General features: G+C 39.0%; 1 protein-coding gene across 1 annotated transcript in view; it reads right to left on the bottom strand.

Moving 5' to 3' along the window:
* Positions 1–17022, bottom strand: part of ADCY8 (adenylate cyclase 8) — a 401436-nt gene that overhangs the window by 186403 nt on the left and 198011 nt on the right. The window contains exon 6 of the mRNA XM_036765122.1: positions 2179–2337. Coding sequence (XP_036621017.1) covers positions 2179–2337 — 159 coding nt within the window. The remainder of the gene's footprint in view (positions 1–2178; positions 2338–17022) is intronic.

Genomic DNA, 17022 nt, shown 5'->3' with positions numbered 1-17022 from the left:
AAGGGACTCCAATTAGAACTGGACATTTGAGCTTTGGAAGAAGTACATAGGCTCTGGGTCAGGGAATGGGACCCTTCTCTTGAAATATCAAGGTAAATGGGAAGGAGCTGTATGAAAATAAAGGGTCAGTTCTTAAATACCTTTAACATCTGAGAACTGATGTAGAGAATGATGATCAGAGAGACTGTATCGTTCTTAATCACCCAAGATAGACTAAGTAACACTGCTGATTCTGTGATCAGGCTATCAGAACTTGTGGGTTGGACAAGGGATCCAGAGGTCATCCAGTCTACTCAGGAATATCCCCAACAGCTCTGCCATCTAGCCTTTACTCTGGTAGTTAAGTAGGCTAATGCTGTTGACAATGATGTTTTAACAAAATGATTGAAAGAAAAAGGGAATATCTGGCCAACTTTTAATTATCAAGAAACTCAATTAAGTGTCAATTTCCTTCCCTTATTAGCACTGGAGCTAGAGGAAACCAACCAGAGCCTTACAGAGCTGGTGAGCATCTTAGCAAGTAGCTAAAATGTCACTTTTGTATGTCAAGGCACAATGTAGCTTGGTCACTGAAGTAGAAAAAAAAAGACAATTACCATTACTAACAAGTATGAAGACTGGGCACTATGCCATTGAGAAGAATTTACATAATAGGAAAGAAGTGATCAGACTCAAGTAAGTCTGGGAATTGGGGAAGGGCTCAGCATTACTGTAGGGGTTTCCCTAGAGATACCCCTTTACAATGGTGTCTCTTGTGTATTCCTTTGGTGAACAATTTGTGTGGAGACAGCTGGTGAGCAGTTGTGGTATGTCTGTATCTCCTTATCTCAGGTGCCTGGTGTGTGACTTTTGGTGCTAGTAACATGCTGATAAATGTTTAACAATTGGCTCTCTTGGAAAAAAAAGCACACAAAACATACTTTTAAGTTTAATCTTCATTATTAATTGTTCTTCATCACTTTCTTATGTCTAGATCAGGGGTTAGCAAACTAAAGCCCCCTGGTTCTGTTTTAATCATCCTTCATTCAGAAGCCAGAAACAGGGCAAAAGCTAGATTTAGACCTCTGGTTTGCCAATCCCTGACCTAGACAATCAACAGAACAATAAATCAAGCTGTGATTTATAGTATTTGCTGATTTCCAAAGTATAAACTCCCACAGTAAAATTTTAACAATTGGCTCTCACAAGCTAGTTTGAGCTGGACCTACACACTCACATGTATGGTACCTTCTCTAGAGTGGTAATTCAAGTATTAGAAAGGTGAGTATGTTGTACTTGGTGACTCCAATAAAAGCCAGGCTGTCTCGCAAAGATAGAAAGTCTTTTGAAACTTTTCCCTATCACGTGGGAAATGAGTTTGTAAATTTCATTAGATTGTAGGCTCTTGAGGGCAGTTTTTTTTTAAATTCTCCATTAATTAGTACAGTGCCTAACATAATAATAAATGCTTAAACAAATATAGCAGTCCCACATATTCCAGTGTGCCATGAAATAATATTTAGGAACAATTTTTCAGATAATTTACTGGCCCAGTGGTGCTTTTCAGTACAAAAAATAAAATGTTGTATTTATGTGGTATATTTCAAATAAGCCACTCAAAGTGTAAAGTCAACTTTGGATCTAATCCATTCTGGGGTACAGTAAAATGAATGGTATATATCAGATAAGTAAAAGGGTGAGAGGTTTATGCTATTAAGATAAAATAGACAGCTAAGAATATTCAGTAGGGGCAGAAATCTAGATTTGTGGGAAGGAATTAAATGGAGACATACTGATCTTGTCAAAGGCAAAAAATATTTCAGAACTCCTTGCTTCTATCTAATGCTCAGAAGCCTAAGCCACAAACCCAGATCCACAGGGCTAATTGTCTGAAGGAACGACTGACATCTGAGCACAAAACTCCAAGGGCCATGGAGATCTCTTATATGTAATTTTATTTTTAACATGCACTGTTTCTATGTTTGTGGCTAATTGGTTTCAACAGACATTACTGGAGACCAGTTCTACTTACAGGTCATTCAAGATGAGTTAAGTCAGGTCAACAAGCATTATAATAAATGCCTATTGCAAGCCTCTAATTCAGTGAATTTTCAAAGTTGTGGCTATGCATTTCATATGTTTGAATTACAAGGCAAAGAGAAAAATCAAAGCATTAGTGAGGCTTGTTGGACAGCTTACCCAGGGATTCCACCTGATTCTAGCTTATTTGCGATGTCCACGTCCCAGGACCAAACATCAAACTGCCACTTCCGGAGACCCAACACTCCACAGAGGACTGATCCAGAATGGATGCCTATGCGCATGTCAACGTCATGCTTTGTCCTTGACCTAACATACCTGTTGAGAAAAGTCAACACATACACACATTAGAAAGGGAAGAAACTCATCCTCAGGATCTGTGTGCTGCCGAAGCCCTGCTTCAGAGCTGGGGAACCTGCGAAGATGAGGAATGATAGGAAATTTGATTTGGATCTCCACTGTGTTCTTATCAGTACAAGGGAGAATAGAAATATAAATAGCCCAGAATAGGTGATATGTTTGGAAAAGACAGTGGAATAAAAATTAGTGAATGGAAACCTTGGATATTCAGTCAAAAAAAAGTGCTGAATTGAGAGTCAGGGGACTTGGGCTTAAATCTTGGCCTGGCCGCTTGGTACTTCAGTGATCTTGGGCAAATCATTTATTCTCTCTTGGCAACAGATTCCTCAGCTGTAAAAGGGGTGTGGTGTGGGATGGAGACAGGCTAAACTAGATGGTCTCTACGGTACTTTTTAGTTCTAAACTTATGATGAACTAAAACTCTATTCATAGTCAAAACATCCTACATTAATTTATTCATATATCCAAAAATTTTTAGAGGAGACAGAAAGGTGTGGCCACTCAAAATTTTGGCATATAACAATAGGGTGAAGCAACTAATTCTGTCTAATCTAGCAAAGAGAATACTTAGGAGGGAGAGGGGCAAAACACTTATATTATGGTGACAGGCACCATACTAAGTGCTTTTTACATATATTATCTTAGTGGATCTTCACAACAATACTGCAAGGTAGGTGCTATTATTATTCCTACTTTTACAGTTGAGGAAACTGAGGCACAGCAGTCAAGTGACTTGCCCAGTTAAGTGTCTGAAGACAGATTTGAATTCAGGTCTCCCTAACTCTTAGCCCAGAACTCTGACCACTGTGACACCAACTTCTGGAGCAGCTAGCTAGTGCAATGGATAGATAGAGTCCTGGGTCTAGAGTCAGCAAGACTCATCTCCCCATGCTCAAATCTGGCCTCATAAACTTACTAGCTATATGACTCCAAGCAACTCACTTAACCCTGTTTGCCTCAGTTCATCATCTGTAAAACGAGCTGGAGAAGGAAATGGCAAACCCTGAGAAAATACTAAATGGGGTCACAAAGAGTCAGACATGACTGAAAAACAAAAGGTCACCAGCTGCTTCCCCTTAGAGGAGCCAGATCAGATATTTTGAACTATCGAGGTGCTAGCTATCTTTAGTTCTTTCATAATACAGATGAGGAAAATGAGACGTAAGGTTAAGTGAGATTGTAAATGTTACCATGAGAATATGTAATCAAAGTTGGATTTGAATTCAGGTCCTCTGCCTTCAGACTCAGGGTTTTTTTTTTTAATTTTCTTCCCATAATGTTATGAAATAATAAATAGCAACTGGGCCTGAGACATACTTTAGATAAATGATCTCATTTGATCCTAACCATAGCCCTGTGAGGGAAGCACTACGGGTATTTTCCCTGTTTTACAGATGAGGAAATAGAGGCCAGGAGAGGTTAAGTGACTTCCCCACAAAGAGCAAATATCAGAAACAAGATTTAAACCTAAGCCTTTCTTGACTTTCCAGTATAACTCTCTTTGTTTCACTCCATGCTGCCTCTCAAACGGAAGAAGTATTGGAATTTCTTTTTCTAGCCTTAGAAAGTAAAATGAGCGACAAGCAGTGAAATTATGGTGGCTCTGTTCCCTTCTTTACACCCCTATTGCTATTTCTCTAGTCTAAGCCCTCTTGTCTGGTTGCTATCATTCGGTCATTTCAGTCACATCTGATTCTTTGTGACCCCACTTGGGGTTTTCTTGGCAGAGAAACTGGAGTGGTTTGCCATTTCCTTCTTTAACTTCTTTGACAGATGAAGAAACTAAAGCAAACAAACTTAAGAGACTTGCTTAGGGTCACACAGCTGGTAATTATCTGAGGTCAGATTTGAACTCAAATCTTTCTGACTTCAAGCCCCACACTCTATCCACCGAGTCACCTAACTGCCCTAAACTATTTGTTGTTCAGGCATATCCAACTCTTCATGACCCCATGTGGGGTTTTCTTGGCAAAGATACTGGAATAGTTTGCCATTTCCTTCTCCAGTGGATTATGGCAAACAAAGTTTAAATGACTTCCCCAGGGTCACACAGGAGTTGAAGAAGGCCCTGGAATCAGGAGGACCTGAGTTCAAATCTAGCCTCTAGCTGCGTGACCCTGGGCAAGTCACTTAACCATGATTGCCTCCAAAAAAAAAGTAGAGAGGGAGCTTAAAGTTCATATCTTGCCCTCTTTCAAGGAAAGCTTTGGCAAGAGTTTAGTAAACCACCCTTGAGTCCTCCAGTCACAGGGAAGGGGAGACAAAGAGAGTGGGGAAGTTGTTCAGTATCCAAGAGTGAGTTAAACAGTATGATCGTGAGATTTCAAGTAATCCACTTAACTTGGGAAGGGTATCTTATTCTATGGAGTTGAAACCAGCCTGAGTTGCAGATGAAAAGTGGAGAGTGGAGAATTCCTTAAGGGCAGAGAGTATTTAATTTTTGAATTTGCATTCTCAGCACCTCTTAGGTGATGGCCACATAACATGTCCCTAAAAAACAAAACTTAAAACCCCCATTTGTTCATTGATTGATTGGGGCAGCTTTTGGCATACAATTTTGGGCAGCATTAAGAAAGTCACAGCTTCTAGGAACAGAAGGTTATAGTTCTTGGTTGGACCAAATTTGGTACATTGTGTTCAATTCCATTTAAGGCACACCAATTTAGGAGGAACAGTGCCAACTTGGAGAGCATGCAGAGGAGACCAATCATGATTGGTCCAGAGCCTATTTCATATGAAGATCAGTTGAAGAAATTGGGAATGTTTAACATGGAGAAGAGAAGTTTCAGGAGGGACATGACAACTATTTTTAAGAAAGATTAGACTTGTTCTATTTGGTCTCATAGAGGACAACCAGTATCAATGGGTCAAAGCTTGAAGTGAAGACAAAGTTTTCAACAGTAAGAGCTATCCCAAAATAGAAAGATCTGTTTTGAGAGGTAATGACCTTTTAATTTAAAGTCTTCTACTTGGGGGCACAGCTAGGTGGCTCAGTGGAAAGAGCATCAACCTGAGAGTCAGGCAGTTCAAATCTGACCTCAGATACTTATTAGGTGTGCTTACCCTAGACAAGTCATTTAATCCCAATTGCTTAAAAAAAACCACCCCCCCAAAAAAACCCCCAACCCAACAGGTGTTTTACTTGGGGCTGAAGGACCACTTATAAAGAATACTGTTTTGAAGACACCTCTTTGGATATAGGTGAGACTAGATGGCTGCTAAAGTCCCTCCCAGATCTAAATTCTGTAATTCTGCCCCACTATTGGAGGTTTTCAAGTGGAAATTAAATTGCCACCTGTCAGGGGCATTGGAGAAAGGATTTCTTATTCACATATGGTCAGATGTCTCTTCTAGTTTTGAGATTTTCTTATCTTTTTATAGTACATACTATGTACAAAACACTATTCTAGCTGGTGGAGAAGATAAATACATCCGAATGGAAACAGTACCGGATGTGGGGTCAGGAAGAATTAACTTCAAATCTTGCCTTAGATAAACTTACTAGTTGTGTGACCCTGGACAAGTCACTTAATCTCCATTGGTCTCAGTTTGCTCATCTGTAAAAATGGGGATAAGAATAACACTTATCCCTCAGGGTTGTTGTAAGGATCAAAGGGGATGATATTTATAAACCACTTTGTAAACAATACACTATATGTATGCCAGCTGCTATTGTTACTGCTGAGACAAATTTGATTGCTGTCGTTCAATAGTTTTAATTATGTCTGACTGTTCGTGATTTCATTTGGGGTTTTCTTGGCAAAGATACTAGAGTGGTTTTCCATTTCCTTCTCCAGCTCATTTTACAGATAAAGAAACTGAGGCAAACAGGGTTAAGTGACTTGCCCAAGGTCACACAACTAGTAACTGTCCAAGGCTGGATTTGAACTTAGGAAGATGAGTCTTCCTGACTACAGGCCCAGTGCTCTATCCTCTGTACCCCCTCGATGCCCTAAGACAAAAATACTTGTCGTCAGAGAGTTTATAGTACAGTAAGAAAACACATGCTCAAGAGGAGGAAGTGAATGAAAGAGGTACAGAACAAGTTACTGAGCCTACTCCTGACTCCACCATTAATCGTCTGTATGACTTTGGTTGACATTAACCTCCCTAGGTGACCTCTAAGCTCCTAGCTCTAAATATATGTTCCTTTGGAGACATACAAAATGATATAGTATGAAAAGATAAAAAGAGATGAAAGAGGGTGGAAGGAAGAATAGGAAAAGATAAATTTGAATAATGTCAACCTTGTTAGGTAATTACCATTAGTTACGGAATGTGCATCTTAATAGGAGGAGATTGAGGCTAATTGTTCCACATCAGAAATATTACATCATGAGAAAATGAAATTGTATAATGGCACTGTGCTGCTATTTCTTTATGGTAAATTTGGGATTTGAGTCAAACGCATGATGGACCTGAAATTATTTCCAAGCTAATTATTCCCAGACATAGACTCTACTTGGAAGTCAAGTGATGTGATTGGCCACAGTTTTATAAAGCATTTTATGACCTTTGAGGAGAGACTATTGCCTGGCTGTTTTCTGGAATAAAGTGGAGAAAATGTTTCTTTATGTGAATCACCCTGCTCTAGCTGAACCCCCAAAGACAATTTTCTGTGTTCCCATCAATCACTAACACGTTACTGGTGATTCTGGGGACAGGAAAAATTATTCTGTCTTTTCAGATTGAAGCTTTCAATTTGAGGACTGAAATCACTGGTGTTGTGATTACAGCCCTCCAAAAGACATCCACAGAAAAGTCCTGGTTAAATCTAGGTCATGCCAAGGTACTAGAAGTCCTTTTGCAATTAGGAAGACTTCAACAACTAAGGATTTACATGGAATCTGAATGAGTAGAAAACTTTCCACAAAATATTGAAAGCAAAGTAAACACATTGGCATTACATTGTCAGCTCTTCAGGGATAGGGCCTGTCTTCTGCCTTTCTCTGAATTCTCTGTTCTTAGCACAATACCTGGCACATAGTAGGGACTTAATAAATACTTGATGACTGGCTGACTGACTGGCAGGTAGCAGTTAGGAAGACTCTTGGGTCACAGGATCATTTTCCACCTCTGTCTCATGGCAGTTGGTTGTGTATGTCCTGGACCTTTGAACTGTACTTATTCTCAATACTCCAAAACATTGTAATCTCATGTATTTGGAAGTTACCTCAAATGAGAGATTGTGACTTATCTATGCCTCTTTATTCTGTGTGACCTTTATCCATATCTTCCCATAAGACTTCCATAGAAGGTCCACTCAACTTGCTAGAGGCCTTCTTCCCTTTCTCTTGACAAGGAGATGTGCAACAATGGAACCATTCACAGTCCACTTGTCAATCCCTTACCCTTACCACGTAATCACCTCATCTCCTTTTCTTTTATAATGTTTTGATGACATCTTTTGCCTCTACTCTTCTTTGGGGCTTCTCATTGGTAGGTAATACATTCCATTCTTCACATAACCACCATGCACCTCTCCATTGCCTTCTATGTGGGATTATTTTTTAATTCTTTGGAGACTGCTGTATTCTATATCTCAGTGATAAACAATAGCATTGGTTTGATATTGATATTAGAAAGATGTTTGCTCTTTTTGCTTGGCAGGAATTAATGTCCTTCCTCGGATTCTTTTGTCAATTCTTAGCAAGGCACTGGTGGTTGATGGTGATAATTATAACGGTCCCATCACCTCTGAGTGCCAGGCTCTGTGACATGATAGGGGCATACTCAAGATAACATAAAAGGAACCAGAAGTTATTGTTAAGGATGTCACAGTTTCAGGATAGAAAAGAGTGCTTGTGGTTGCTCATAGACCAGAGCACAGGCCAGGAGAGTAGTAAACACCTGTCCTCAGATCATACCACCTTGGAAGAACTGAAAATGTACTGGTCCCCAGAAGTGTCTCTGAAAACAGCTGCACAAAACCCCTGAAGCTTGGAACAGTGTGTCCCCCACCCTGGAAGCAGAACCCTACTTTAACAAAGAATTAAAAGTCAAATAATAGGCTGGGAAAATGAGCAAACAACAGAAAAAAACTCTGACTATGAAAATTACTATGGTGACAAGGAAGATCAAACACACACTCAGAAGAAGACAACAAAGTCAAAGCTCTGACATCCAAAGCCTCCAAGAAAAAAAATATGAATTGGTCTCAGGCCATGGAAGAGCTCAAAAAGGAGTTTGAAAATCCAGTATGAGAGCAGAGAAAAATTGGGAAGAGAAATGATAGTGATGCAAGAAAATCATGAAAAATGAGTCAACAGCTTGGTAAAGGAGACCACAAAAAAATGATGAGGAAACAGACTAGGCCAAATGTAAAAGAGATCTAAAGGCTCACTGAAGAAAATAATTCCTTAAAAATTAGAGTGGAGCAAATGGAAGCTAATGACCTTATGAGAAATCAGGAAACAATAAAATAAAACAAACAAAAAGAAAAGAAAAATGGAAGACAATGTGAAATACCTCATTGGAAAAACAACTGACCTGGAAAATAGATCCAGGAGAGATAATTTAAAAATTATTGGACTACCTGAAATCCATGATTAAAAAAAGAGCCTAGACATCATCTTTCAAGAAATTATCAAGGAAAACTGCCCTGCCCATATATTCTAGAACCAGAGGGTAAAATAAAAATTGAAAGAATCTACCGATCACCTTCTGAAAGAAATTCCAAAATAAATACTGCCAGTAATATCATAGTCATATTCCAGAGTTCCCAGGTGAAGGAGAAAACATTGCAAGCAGCCAGAAACAAACAATTCAAGTATCATGGAGCCATAATCAGGATAACACAAGATTTAGGAGCTCCTACATTAAAGGATTGGAGGGCTGGGCATATAATATTTCAGAGGGCAATGGAGCTAGGATTACAACCAAGAATCACCTATCCAGCAAAACTGAGTATAATCTTTCAGGGGAAAAAATGGATATTTAATGAGATAGAGGACTGGCAAGTATTCTTAATAAAAAGACCAGAGTTAAATAGAAAATTTGACTTTCAAATACAAGGCTCAAAAAAAAGCACAAAAAGGTAAACAGGAAAAGGAAATCACAGGAGACTTAATAAGGTTAAACTCTTTATATTCCTGCATGGGAAGATGATATCTGTAACTCATAAGACCTTTCTTATTATTAGGGTAGTTAGAAGGCGTATATACACACACACATACATACATACGTACATACATATATATATATATATATACACATACATACACACACACATATATACATATACATATACATATACATATACATATATATACACACACACACACACACAGACGGCACAGGGGTGAGTTCAATATGAAGCAATGATATCTGAAAACTAAAATTAAGGGGTAAGAGAAGAATGTACTGGGAGAAAGAGAAAGGGAGAGAATGAGATAAACTATCTCACATACAGGAGGCAAGAAAAAGCTTTTACAGTGGAGGGGAAGAAGTGGGAGATGAGGGGGCAGTGAGTGAACCTTACTCTTATCAGAATTGACTCAAGGAGGGAATAACATACACATTTAATTGGGTATAGAAATCTATCTTACTCTGCCGTAAAATAGGAGGGTAAGGGGATAAGGAAAGGGGAATGATAGAAAGGAGGGAAGATTGGGGAGGGGGCAGTCAGAAGCAAAACATTTTTGAGGAGGGACAGGGTGAAAGGAGAGAGAATAGAATAAATGGGGGAGATAGGATGGAGGGAAATATAGTTAGCAATAATTAGTGTAAAAATATTTTTGAAGTGAGTTTTTCTGATAAAGGCCTCATTGCTCTAACATATACAGAACTGAATCAAATTTATAAAAATAAAAGCCATTCCCCAATCAACAAATGATCAAAAGATATGATCATTTTTTAAGTGAAGGGATCAAAGCTATTTATAGCCACATGAAAAAAAATACTCTAACTCACTAGTGATTGGAGAAATGCAAATTAAAACAATTCTGAGGTACTACCTCATGCTTATTAGATTGACTAATAGGACAGAAAAAGTAAATGACAAATGTTGGAGGGGACTGGGAAAAATGAGACTTTAATGCACTGTTGGTGGAATTGTGAACTGATTTAACCACCCTGTAGAGCAATTTGGAACTATGCCCAAGAGGCTATAAAGCCATGCATACACTTTGACTGAGTAATACCACTACTAGGTCTGCATCCCAAAAGAGATAAATAACAAAAAGGAAAAGGACCTATATGTACAAAAATATTTTTAGCAGCTCTTTTCTTGGGGCAAAGAAATAGAAATCGAGGGAAGGCCCATCAAATGGGGAATGGCTGAACCAGTTGTGGTATGTAATTGTGATGGAATACAATTGTACTGAGAAATGATGAGCAGGATGCTCTCAGAAAAGCCTGGGAAGACTTGCATGGGCTGATGCAAAATGAAATGTACCGTGTACAAAGTAACAGCAACATTGTAAGATGACCAGCTGTGAATGACTTAGTCATTCTCAGCAATACAATGATCCAAGACAACTCTGAAGGGACTTAGGATGAAAAATGTTTTCTATCCCCAGGGAAAGAAGTGATGGTGTCTGAATACAGATTGAAGTATAAAAAAGAAGGTGGGATATGAGTTGATTTGCGAAGGAAGCCAGGAAGCCAAGAGGCAGGAACAAAGAGGGAGAGGATTTTGGACATGGAAGATATTCATTGAAAAAACAAGGAGGTGGATTGGAGTCTGTAAGGAGAAGCACGCAGGCAGATATAGCTAGATTAGAGAGAAGGTACAGGGGAATAAGAAGACTGGAACAGATAGGGAGTAGTCAGATTGTGAAGGAGTCCTTTCAAGTGTGCCCTGGATCCCCAAATACCAGCTAGCAGTATGCTGCCTGACATTGCTAGTTCTCTTTTGAATGACTATATCCTGTATTTTTGCAATATAATTTAAGATTCTTGAAATCTGACATTATCTTATACCACATTTTATCCCCCAATGTTCTTAGTATAGGGCTTTGTTCATAATAGGTGATCAATAAGCATTTCTTAATTGACTGGTGGTATATCTCAACATATCTAAAACTGAACTCATTATCCTCTTCTAGTCTCTTTTTCCTAATTTCCCTATCACTGTCAAGTACACCATTATCTACTTATAACCCAAGGGTCATCTTTAACTTCTCATAGTCTTTTGGGCTCCATATCCAATCTGTTGCCACATTCTATCGATTTCAGTCATGTCTGACTCTTCATGACCTCATTTGGGGTTGTCTTGACAGAAATACTGGAGTGGTTTGCCATTTCCTTCTCCAGCTCATTTTACAGATGAGGATACTGAGGCAAACCGGGTTAAGTGACTTGCCCAGGGTCACACAGCTAGTACGTGTGTGAGGCTGGATTTGAACTGAGGAAGATGAGTCTTCTTGACTCTAGGCCTGGCACTCTGTCCTTGTAACATTTCTCATAGGTGCCCTCTTCTCTCCTCTAACACTGCCACCACCTTGATTTAGGACTTAATCACCATATGTCTGGATTATTTCAATTGCCTTCTATTTGGTCTCCTTGCCTCAAGTGTCTCTGCACCACAGTCCATCCTCCACCTAGCTGTCCGCTTAATCTCCCTGATGCATAAATTTGAACATGTCAACCTCCCCTCCCCCTCCAACACACATTCAATAAACACCAGTGATTCCCTGCCATCTCCAGGATCAAATCAAATTCTCTATTCAGCAATCAATAACTTGACCCCCCTCCTGTATTTCCAGTCATCTCACATCTCACTATCCCTCCTGACCTCCCCAAGCTACGATCCATTAACGCTGACCTCCTCACTGTTCCTTGCACATCTCCTATCTCCAGGAATTTCCACTAGCCATTTCCCCTATGCCTGGAATGCCCTCTTTGCTCATCATTATTTACTGGCATCTCTGGCTTTCTTCAGATTATAGCTAAAATTCCAGCTACCAGAAGCCTTTGTGAAGATCCCTTAATGCTAGTGCCTTTCCTCTGATATTATCTCCAATTTATCCTGTTTATAACATGTTTGAATGCAGTTGCTTTCATGTTGTTTCCCCCATTAGCCTGTGAGCACTTGTAAGAACAGACCATTTTGCTGTTTTGTTTGATTTTTTTGCCTTCTTTATATCCCCAGTGCTTAACACAGTGCTTAGCACATAGGAAGCACTTAATAATGCTTGATGATTGACAGTATAAACAAGGCCCATAATGGATGCATTTATCTGTTAAGTTCTAACTGAAAAGCTGAAGTTTAAATAGATGTAGAAATTCCATAAATAATACCCAGGCTTGGCCTTCAAGATACTTCATTCAATTTAATCTTGCATTACACTCATAAGCAGGCTATAAAAGGAGTAAGTTGTTCCTTTTAGCCTAAAAGCAAATTCCAAAGTTGGGTATACACATACTAATAATGGCTCGCTTTCCCGAAGGTGACAGTGTGGATGGAGTGCTTGACTTGGAGTCAGGAAGACCAGGATATGAATCCTGCCACTGAAAATTACTTGCTTCATGACCACGGGCATGTCACAACTTCAGTCTCAGTTTCTTTATCTGTAAAATTGGGATTAAAATACTTGTAGTACCTAGTTCGCATCATTGTGATGCTCAAATAAAATTATTTATGTACATTTATTTGCAGACTTTAAAATACTATAAAATGTCAGTGATGATCATTATCAAGTTCTTACAACACTCCTGTGAGGTACGTGCCACACATATTATTTTAGAGCTGAGAAAATGGGAGGTTCAGAGACATTTGACTGGGATTGTTACAAAGCCAGAAGGTGTAGTAGAGGCACCAGGTCCAATGCCCTTTCCATTATTTACACACAATTGTAGCATATGTCATAATACTTCTCTACTGTGAGATCAGTTCAGCTAACCAGTTCATATTCTTATATGGAAACATTTATGTTTGTTGGAGTTTGCCAAGCTAATCAATCATTCAATCTCTAAGCATTTGTTAAATATGTTATATATGTCAGATATAGTGTTGTTAAGATCTGGAGATACAAAGAAAAGTAAAGTTCAAAATAATAATAATGATAATAGCTAATAACAACCAACATTTATACAGTGCTTACTATGTGCCAGGCTCTGTGCTAAGTGTTTTATAACTAAGATCTCATTTCATCCTCACAACAACCCTGGGAGGTAGGTGCTAATATTATCCCTATTTTTCAGATGGAGATATTGAGGCAGACAGAGGTTAAGTGACTTGCCCAGGGCCACAAAGTTACTAAGTGTCTGAGGCCAGATTTGAACTCATTCTTCCTGACTTCAGGTCCCAGAGTTTTATTCAAAATAACAAAATAGCAACAACAAAAAAAAGATTTAAAGCTATGTTATTCCTAAAACAAGGCTTGAGATTAAAGAGAGCCAATTCTGGGGCTCCTCATTTTGCCAATTTTAATTCTTCTCTCCTTTTTCTAAAGTAGAGTGTTCAATGCCTTCCAGAGGGCTCCAGTTGCCTCCTCCTCTCTGATTCAGACTTGCTCCTTTCTTTCTTCTCTTTTCCCGAATCTTTTTTTGCTCCTGTCCATTTATCCTTTCTTCTCTTTTCTTCCTTTCCTTGCCAAAATATGAGCTGGTCTCTCCCCCTGGTGTGTCCAGAGGGAGCACAGTAACCAAGGGAAACACTTACATATGAAAAATCTATAGGTACATAGGTGGGACCAGCCGGGCAATCCTAGCAGTCTGCACTATCCTTTCCCAATGATTTTTATACATGGAGTGTGGGTCTTGTAAGAGTAAGGCTACTCTCCATCTACATTTGTCCTCTTCCCATATCTGTCTTAAAGTATCTGAGAAGGATTTTAAATGACTGAATTGGCTTCAGAAGGTTATCTCCAGTCTGAAAATGTCTCTGGATACACACACACACACACACACACACACACACACACATGCATATGTATGTATATATAAATTTATACATGTATGTGTGTATACACACATATGTACATGTATGTGTGTATATGTATGTATATGTATAGATATATCTATATCTATCTATCTATTTCTGAGTAGGGGACTTCTAAGTCATTATTCTAAATTCAGCAGGGCCAGATTGTCATCGTCTAAGACCTCCTGGGAAGCATGGCTCTGTTGGTAGTGATCTTTAATATGCAGAGAAAATGAAGCAAGAGCTATTCAGGTACCAATGTTCTCCAAGGAACCAGATACTCCTTTTCACATGAACAAATCCTAGTGCTTTGCCTAGGGAAATACCATGGGAAAAAGTGTATCGTGTTAGCTCTCCTTGAAGGAAAAAGACAAAGAGGACATAGTCAATGCTTTTCTGGGTCAGGACAACGTTTATGCTCTCCCCTCCCTCCTCGCCCTGCCCCAGTTCCACACTGCCTCTCTTTCGGATGCCTCAATAAAAGTACTGTTAAGATAGGGCACGATTACCCTCCTGCACACTGACCTCAAAAGGACAGGAATGTTGTTAAAGGTCCAGGAAAGGCTCCTTAAAAAGATCATTGAGCAGGAGCTTAAAGGGGCCTTGGAGGTCATCTAGTTCTGAATCCTCATTTTCCTCAGGGGGAAATTGAGGCCCAGGATGGTTAAGTGATTTGCCCAAAATGCCCGTTCATTATGGCAGGCTAGGGCCTTGCTTCTTCCAAGTCACTTAGTAAACTTCCATTACAATGCACTGAGAGTCACATAGGTAGTAAACACCACAGGCAAGATTGAACCCAATCTAGCAGTAGTACTCTTTTCATTGAACTAAACTTTTCCCCCTATTGACAAGATAGAAAGGATTTGATACAAAAGAAGACTGAAAAAAGCTATGAGTCTTCCCTCTGGAAAAACAAAGAATGAATGGGTATATACTGAAATCTTTAAAAATAACTAATGGAACAACCTGGACAATGCCTCCACAACAGGAAGCAACCCTTGGTAATGGTAGGATAAATGAATAAAAGGACATCTTATGTCACACAGCAGGTGGAGAACCTATGCAACACATTAAACAAAGAGGCAGCATAGTCAAATTATAAATAGATTCAGGAAGGGTTCGAGGACAAAAATAACAACTCTCATTTATAGAGCACTTTATAGTTACAGCCTCAACTCTGAAGTCTCACTCTGAAGCCTCATCATGGTTTGAAGGTGGCCCTGGGTGCTCTCATGGTCCTCATCAGTCAAAAACAAGTTCTCACAAGTTCTATTTTGAATATGGGCTTAGTGTGGGCCTATATGTTGGTTATTAAAGGACCATTCAAACTAAACTTTGGGGTAGTTTATCACCAGTTTGGTTATAACGCAATGACTTTTTGGTCTATAGCAATGCTCAAGGATTGTTTACTAAATTATAGAAGCTTCATAGTCTTCATCACTTCATGTCTGGACTATTTTAATAGACTACTGGTTGCTCTCATTGACTCAAGTCCCTCAGCTCAGTCTATTCTCTATTCAGCTGTCTAACTGATCTTTCTAAAGGGCCAATATGATATCACACCCTTACTCAATAAAGTTCCAATGGCTCACTGATACCTCCAGAGTCAAATATAAAATATTGACATTCAAAACTCTTTACAACCTGCCCCCATGATACCTTTACAGTCTGCTTACACCTTATTTCTTACCATGTATTTGGAAATCAAGTGTCACTGGCCTTCTTGTAGTTCCTTGCATAAGATACTTCCCATTTCCAAATTATGAGCATTTTCAGTGGCTATTTCCCATGCCCCAAATTCTCTCCCTCTCATCTCCATCTCCTGGCCTCCCTGGTTACCATCAAGTTTTAGCTAAAATTTTACCTTCTATACCCATAGTTTCCCAAAGTGGGTGGTACTGCCCCCTGGAGGGCACTGGAATGATCCAGGGGGTGGTAGTAGCCTTGGGTGAAATTGGGGGATGTTGAATAAAAATGTGGGGTTGTGGAAGCACAATGAAAGAAGAGAATAGAAGAAAATTTTGAAAAACCATTTGTACATGTTTTATCTGTTGTGTAACAGAGTTAAAGTCATAGTGATTCCATTATTTTCCAAATAAACACACAAAATATAAGTTATAACTTATCAGTGGTCAAGTCCCCTGGCAGGTCTTAACAAACAAGTGTTGGCAGGCAAGCATGTCTGTCCCACATTGTTGGGAAGTCCAGCATGCATCAACAGGAATATGTGTGTGCAATGACTTGTTTACAATACAATACTACATGGTTACATGAAGCAATATTATATCAACAAAATTTCGATACAGGAAAATCCCCCACAAATTTACAATAAATTATTAAATTTAAGATGCATCATTAACATTTCTTTAATATTTTTTGAAATGACACAAATTTCAAAAAAAAATTAAAGGGTTAAATAAAGTAGATTTCCAGGGGGATGGTGAGTGACTTTTTCTTTGAAAAGGGGGAAGTAGTTCAAATAAGTTTGGAAACCTCTGTAATTTATAGGAAGCCTTTCCTGATTCCCCTTTAATGTAAGGGACTTTGCTCAATGGATTATTCCCAGTTTAACCTGTCTATATCTTGTTTGTCCATAATTGATTTCATGTTGTCTCCCCCATTAGATTTTGAGCTCATATAAGCTCCAAATCATATTCCTTGCATTGGCATTAGATATCTGTGGAATTCTCCTGTGCTTTCAGGCTGGTAATTCTGTGAAAAATGTTAATGAAATCAGTCTAGCACTAGGGTTTTTAACCTTTTTGTTGTGTCTGGCA

The sequence above is a fragment of the Trichosurus vulpecula genome, chromosome 1, assembly GCF_011100635.1.
Source record: "Trichosurus vulpecula isolate mTriVul1 chromosome 1, mTriVul1.pri, whole genome shotgun sequence".
In the NCBI taxonomy this organism is placed as follows: domain Eukaryota; kingdom Metazoa; phylum Chordata; class Mammalia; order Diprotodontia; family Phalangeridae; genus Trichosurus; species Trichosurus vulpecula.
The sequence above is the reverse complement of the archived record's forward strand: the minus strand, read 5'-3'. Positions and strand labels throughout refer to the sequence as shown.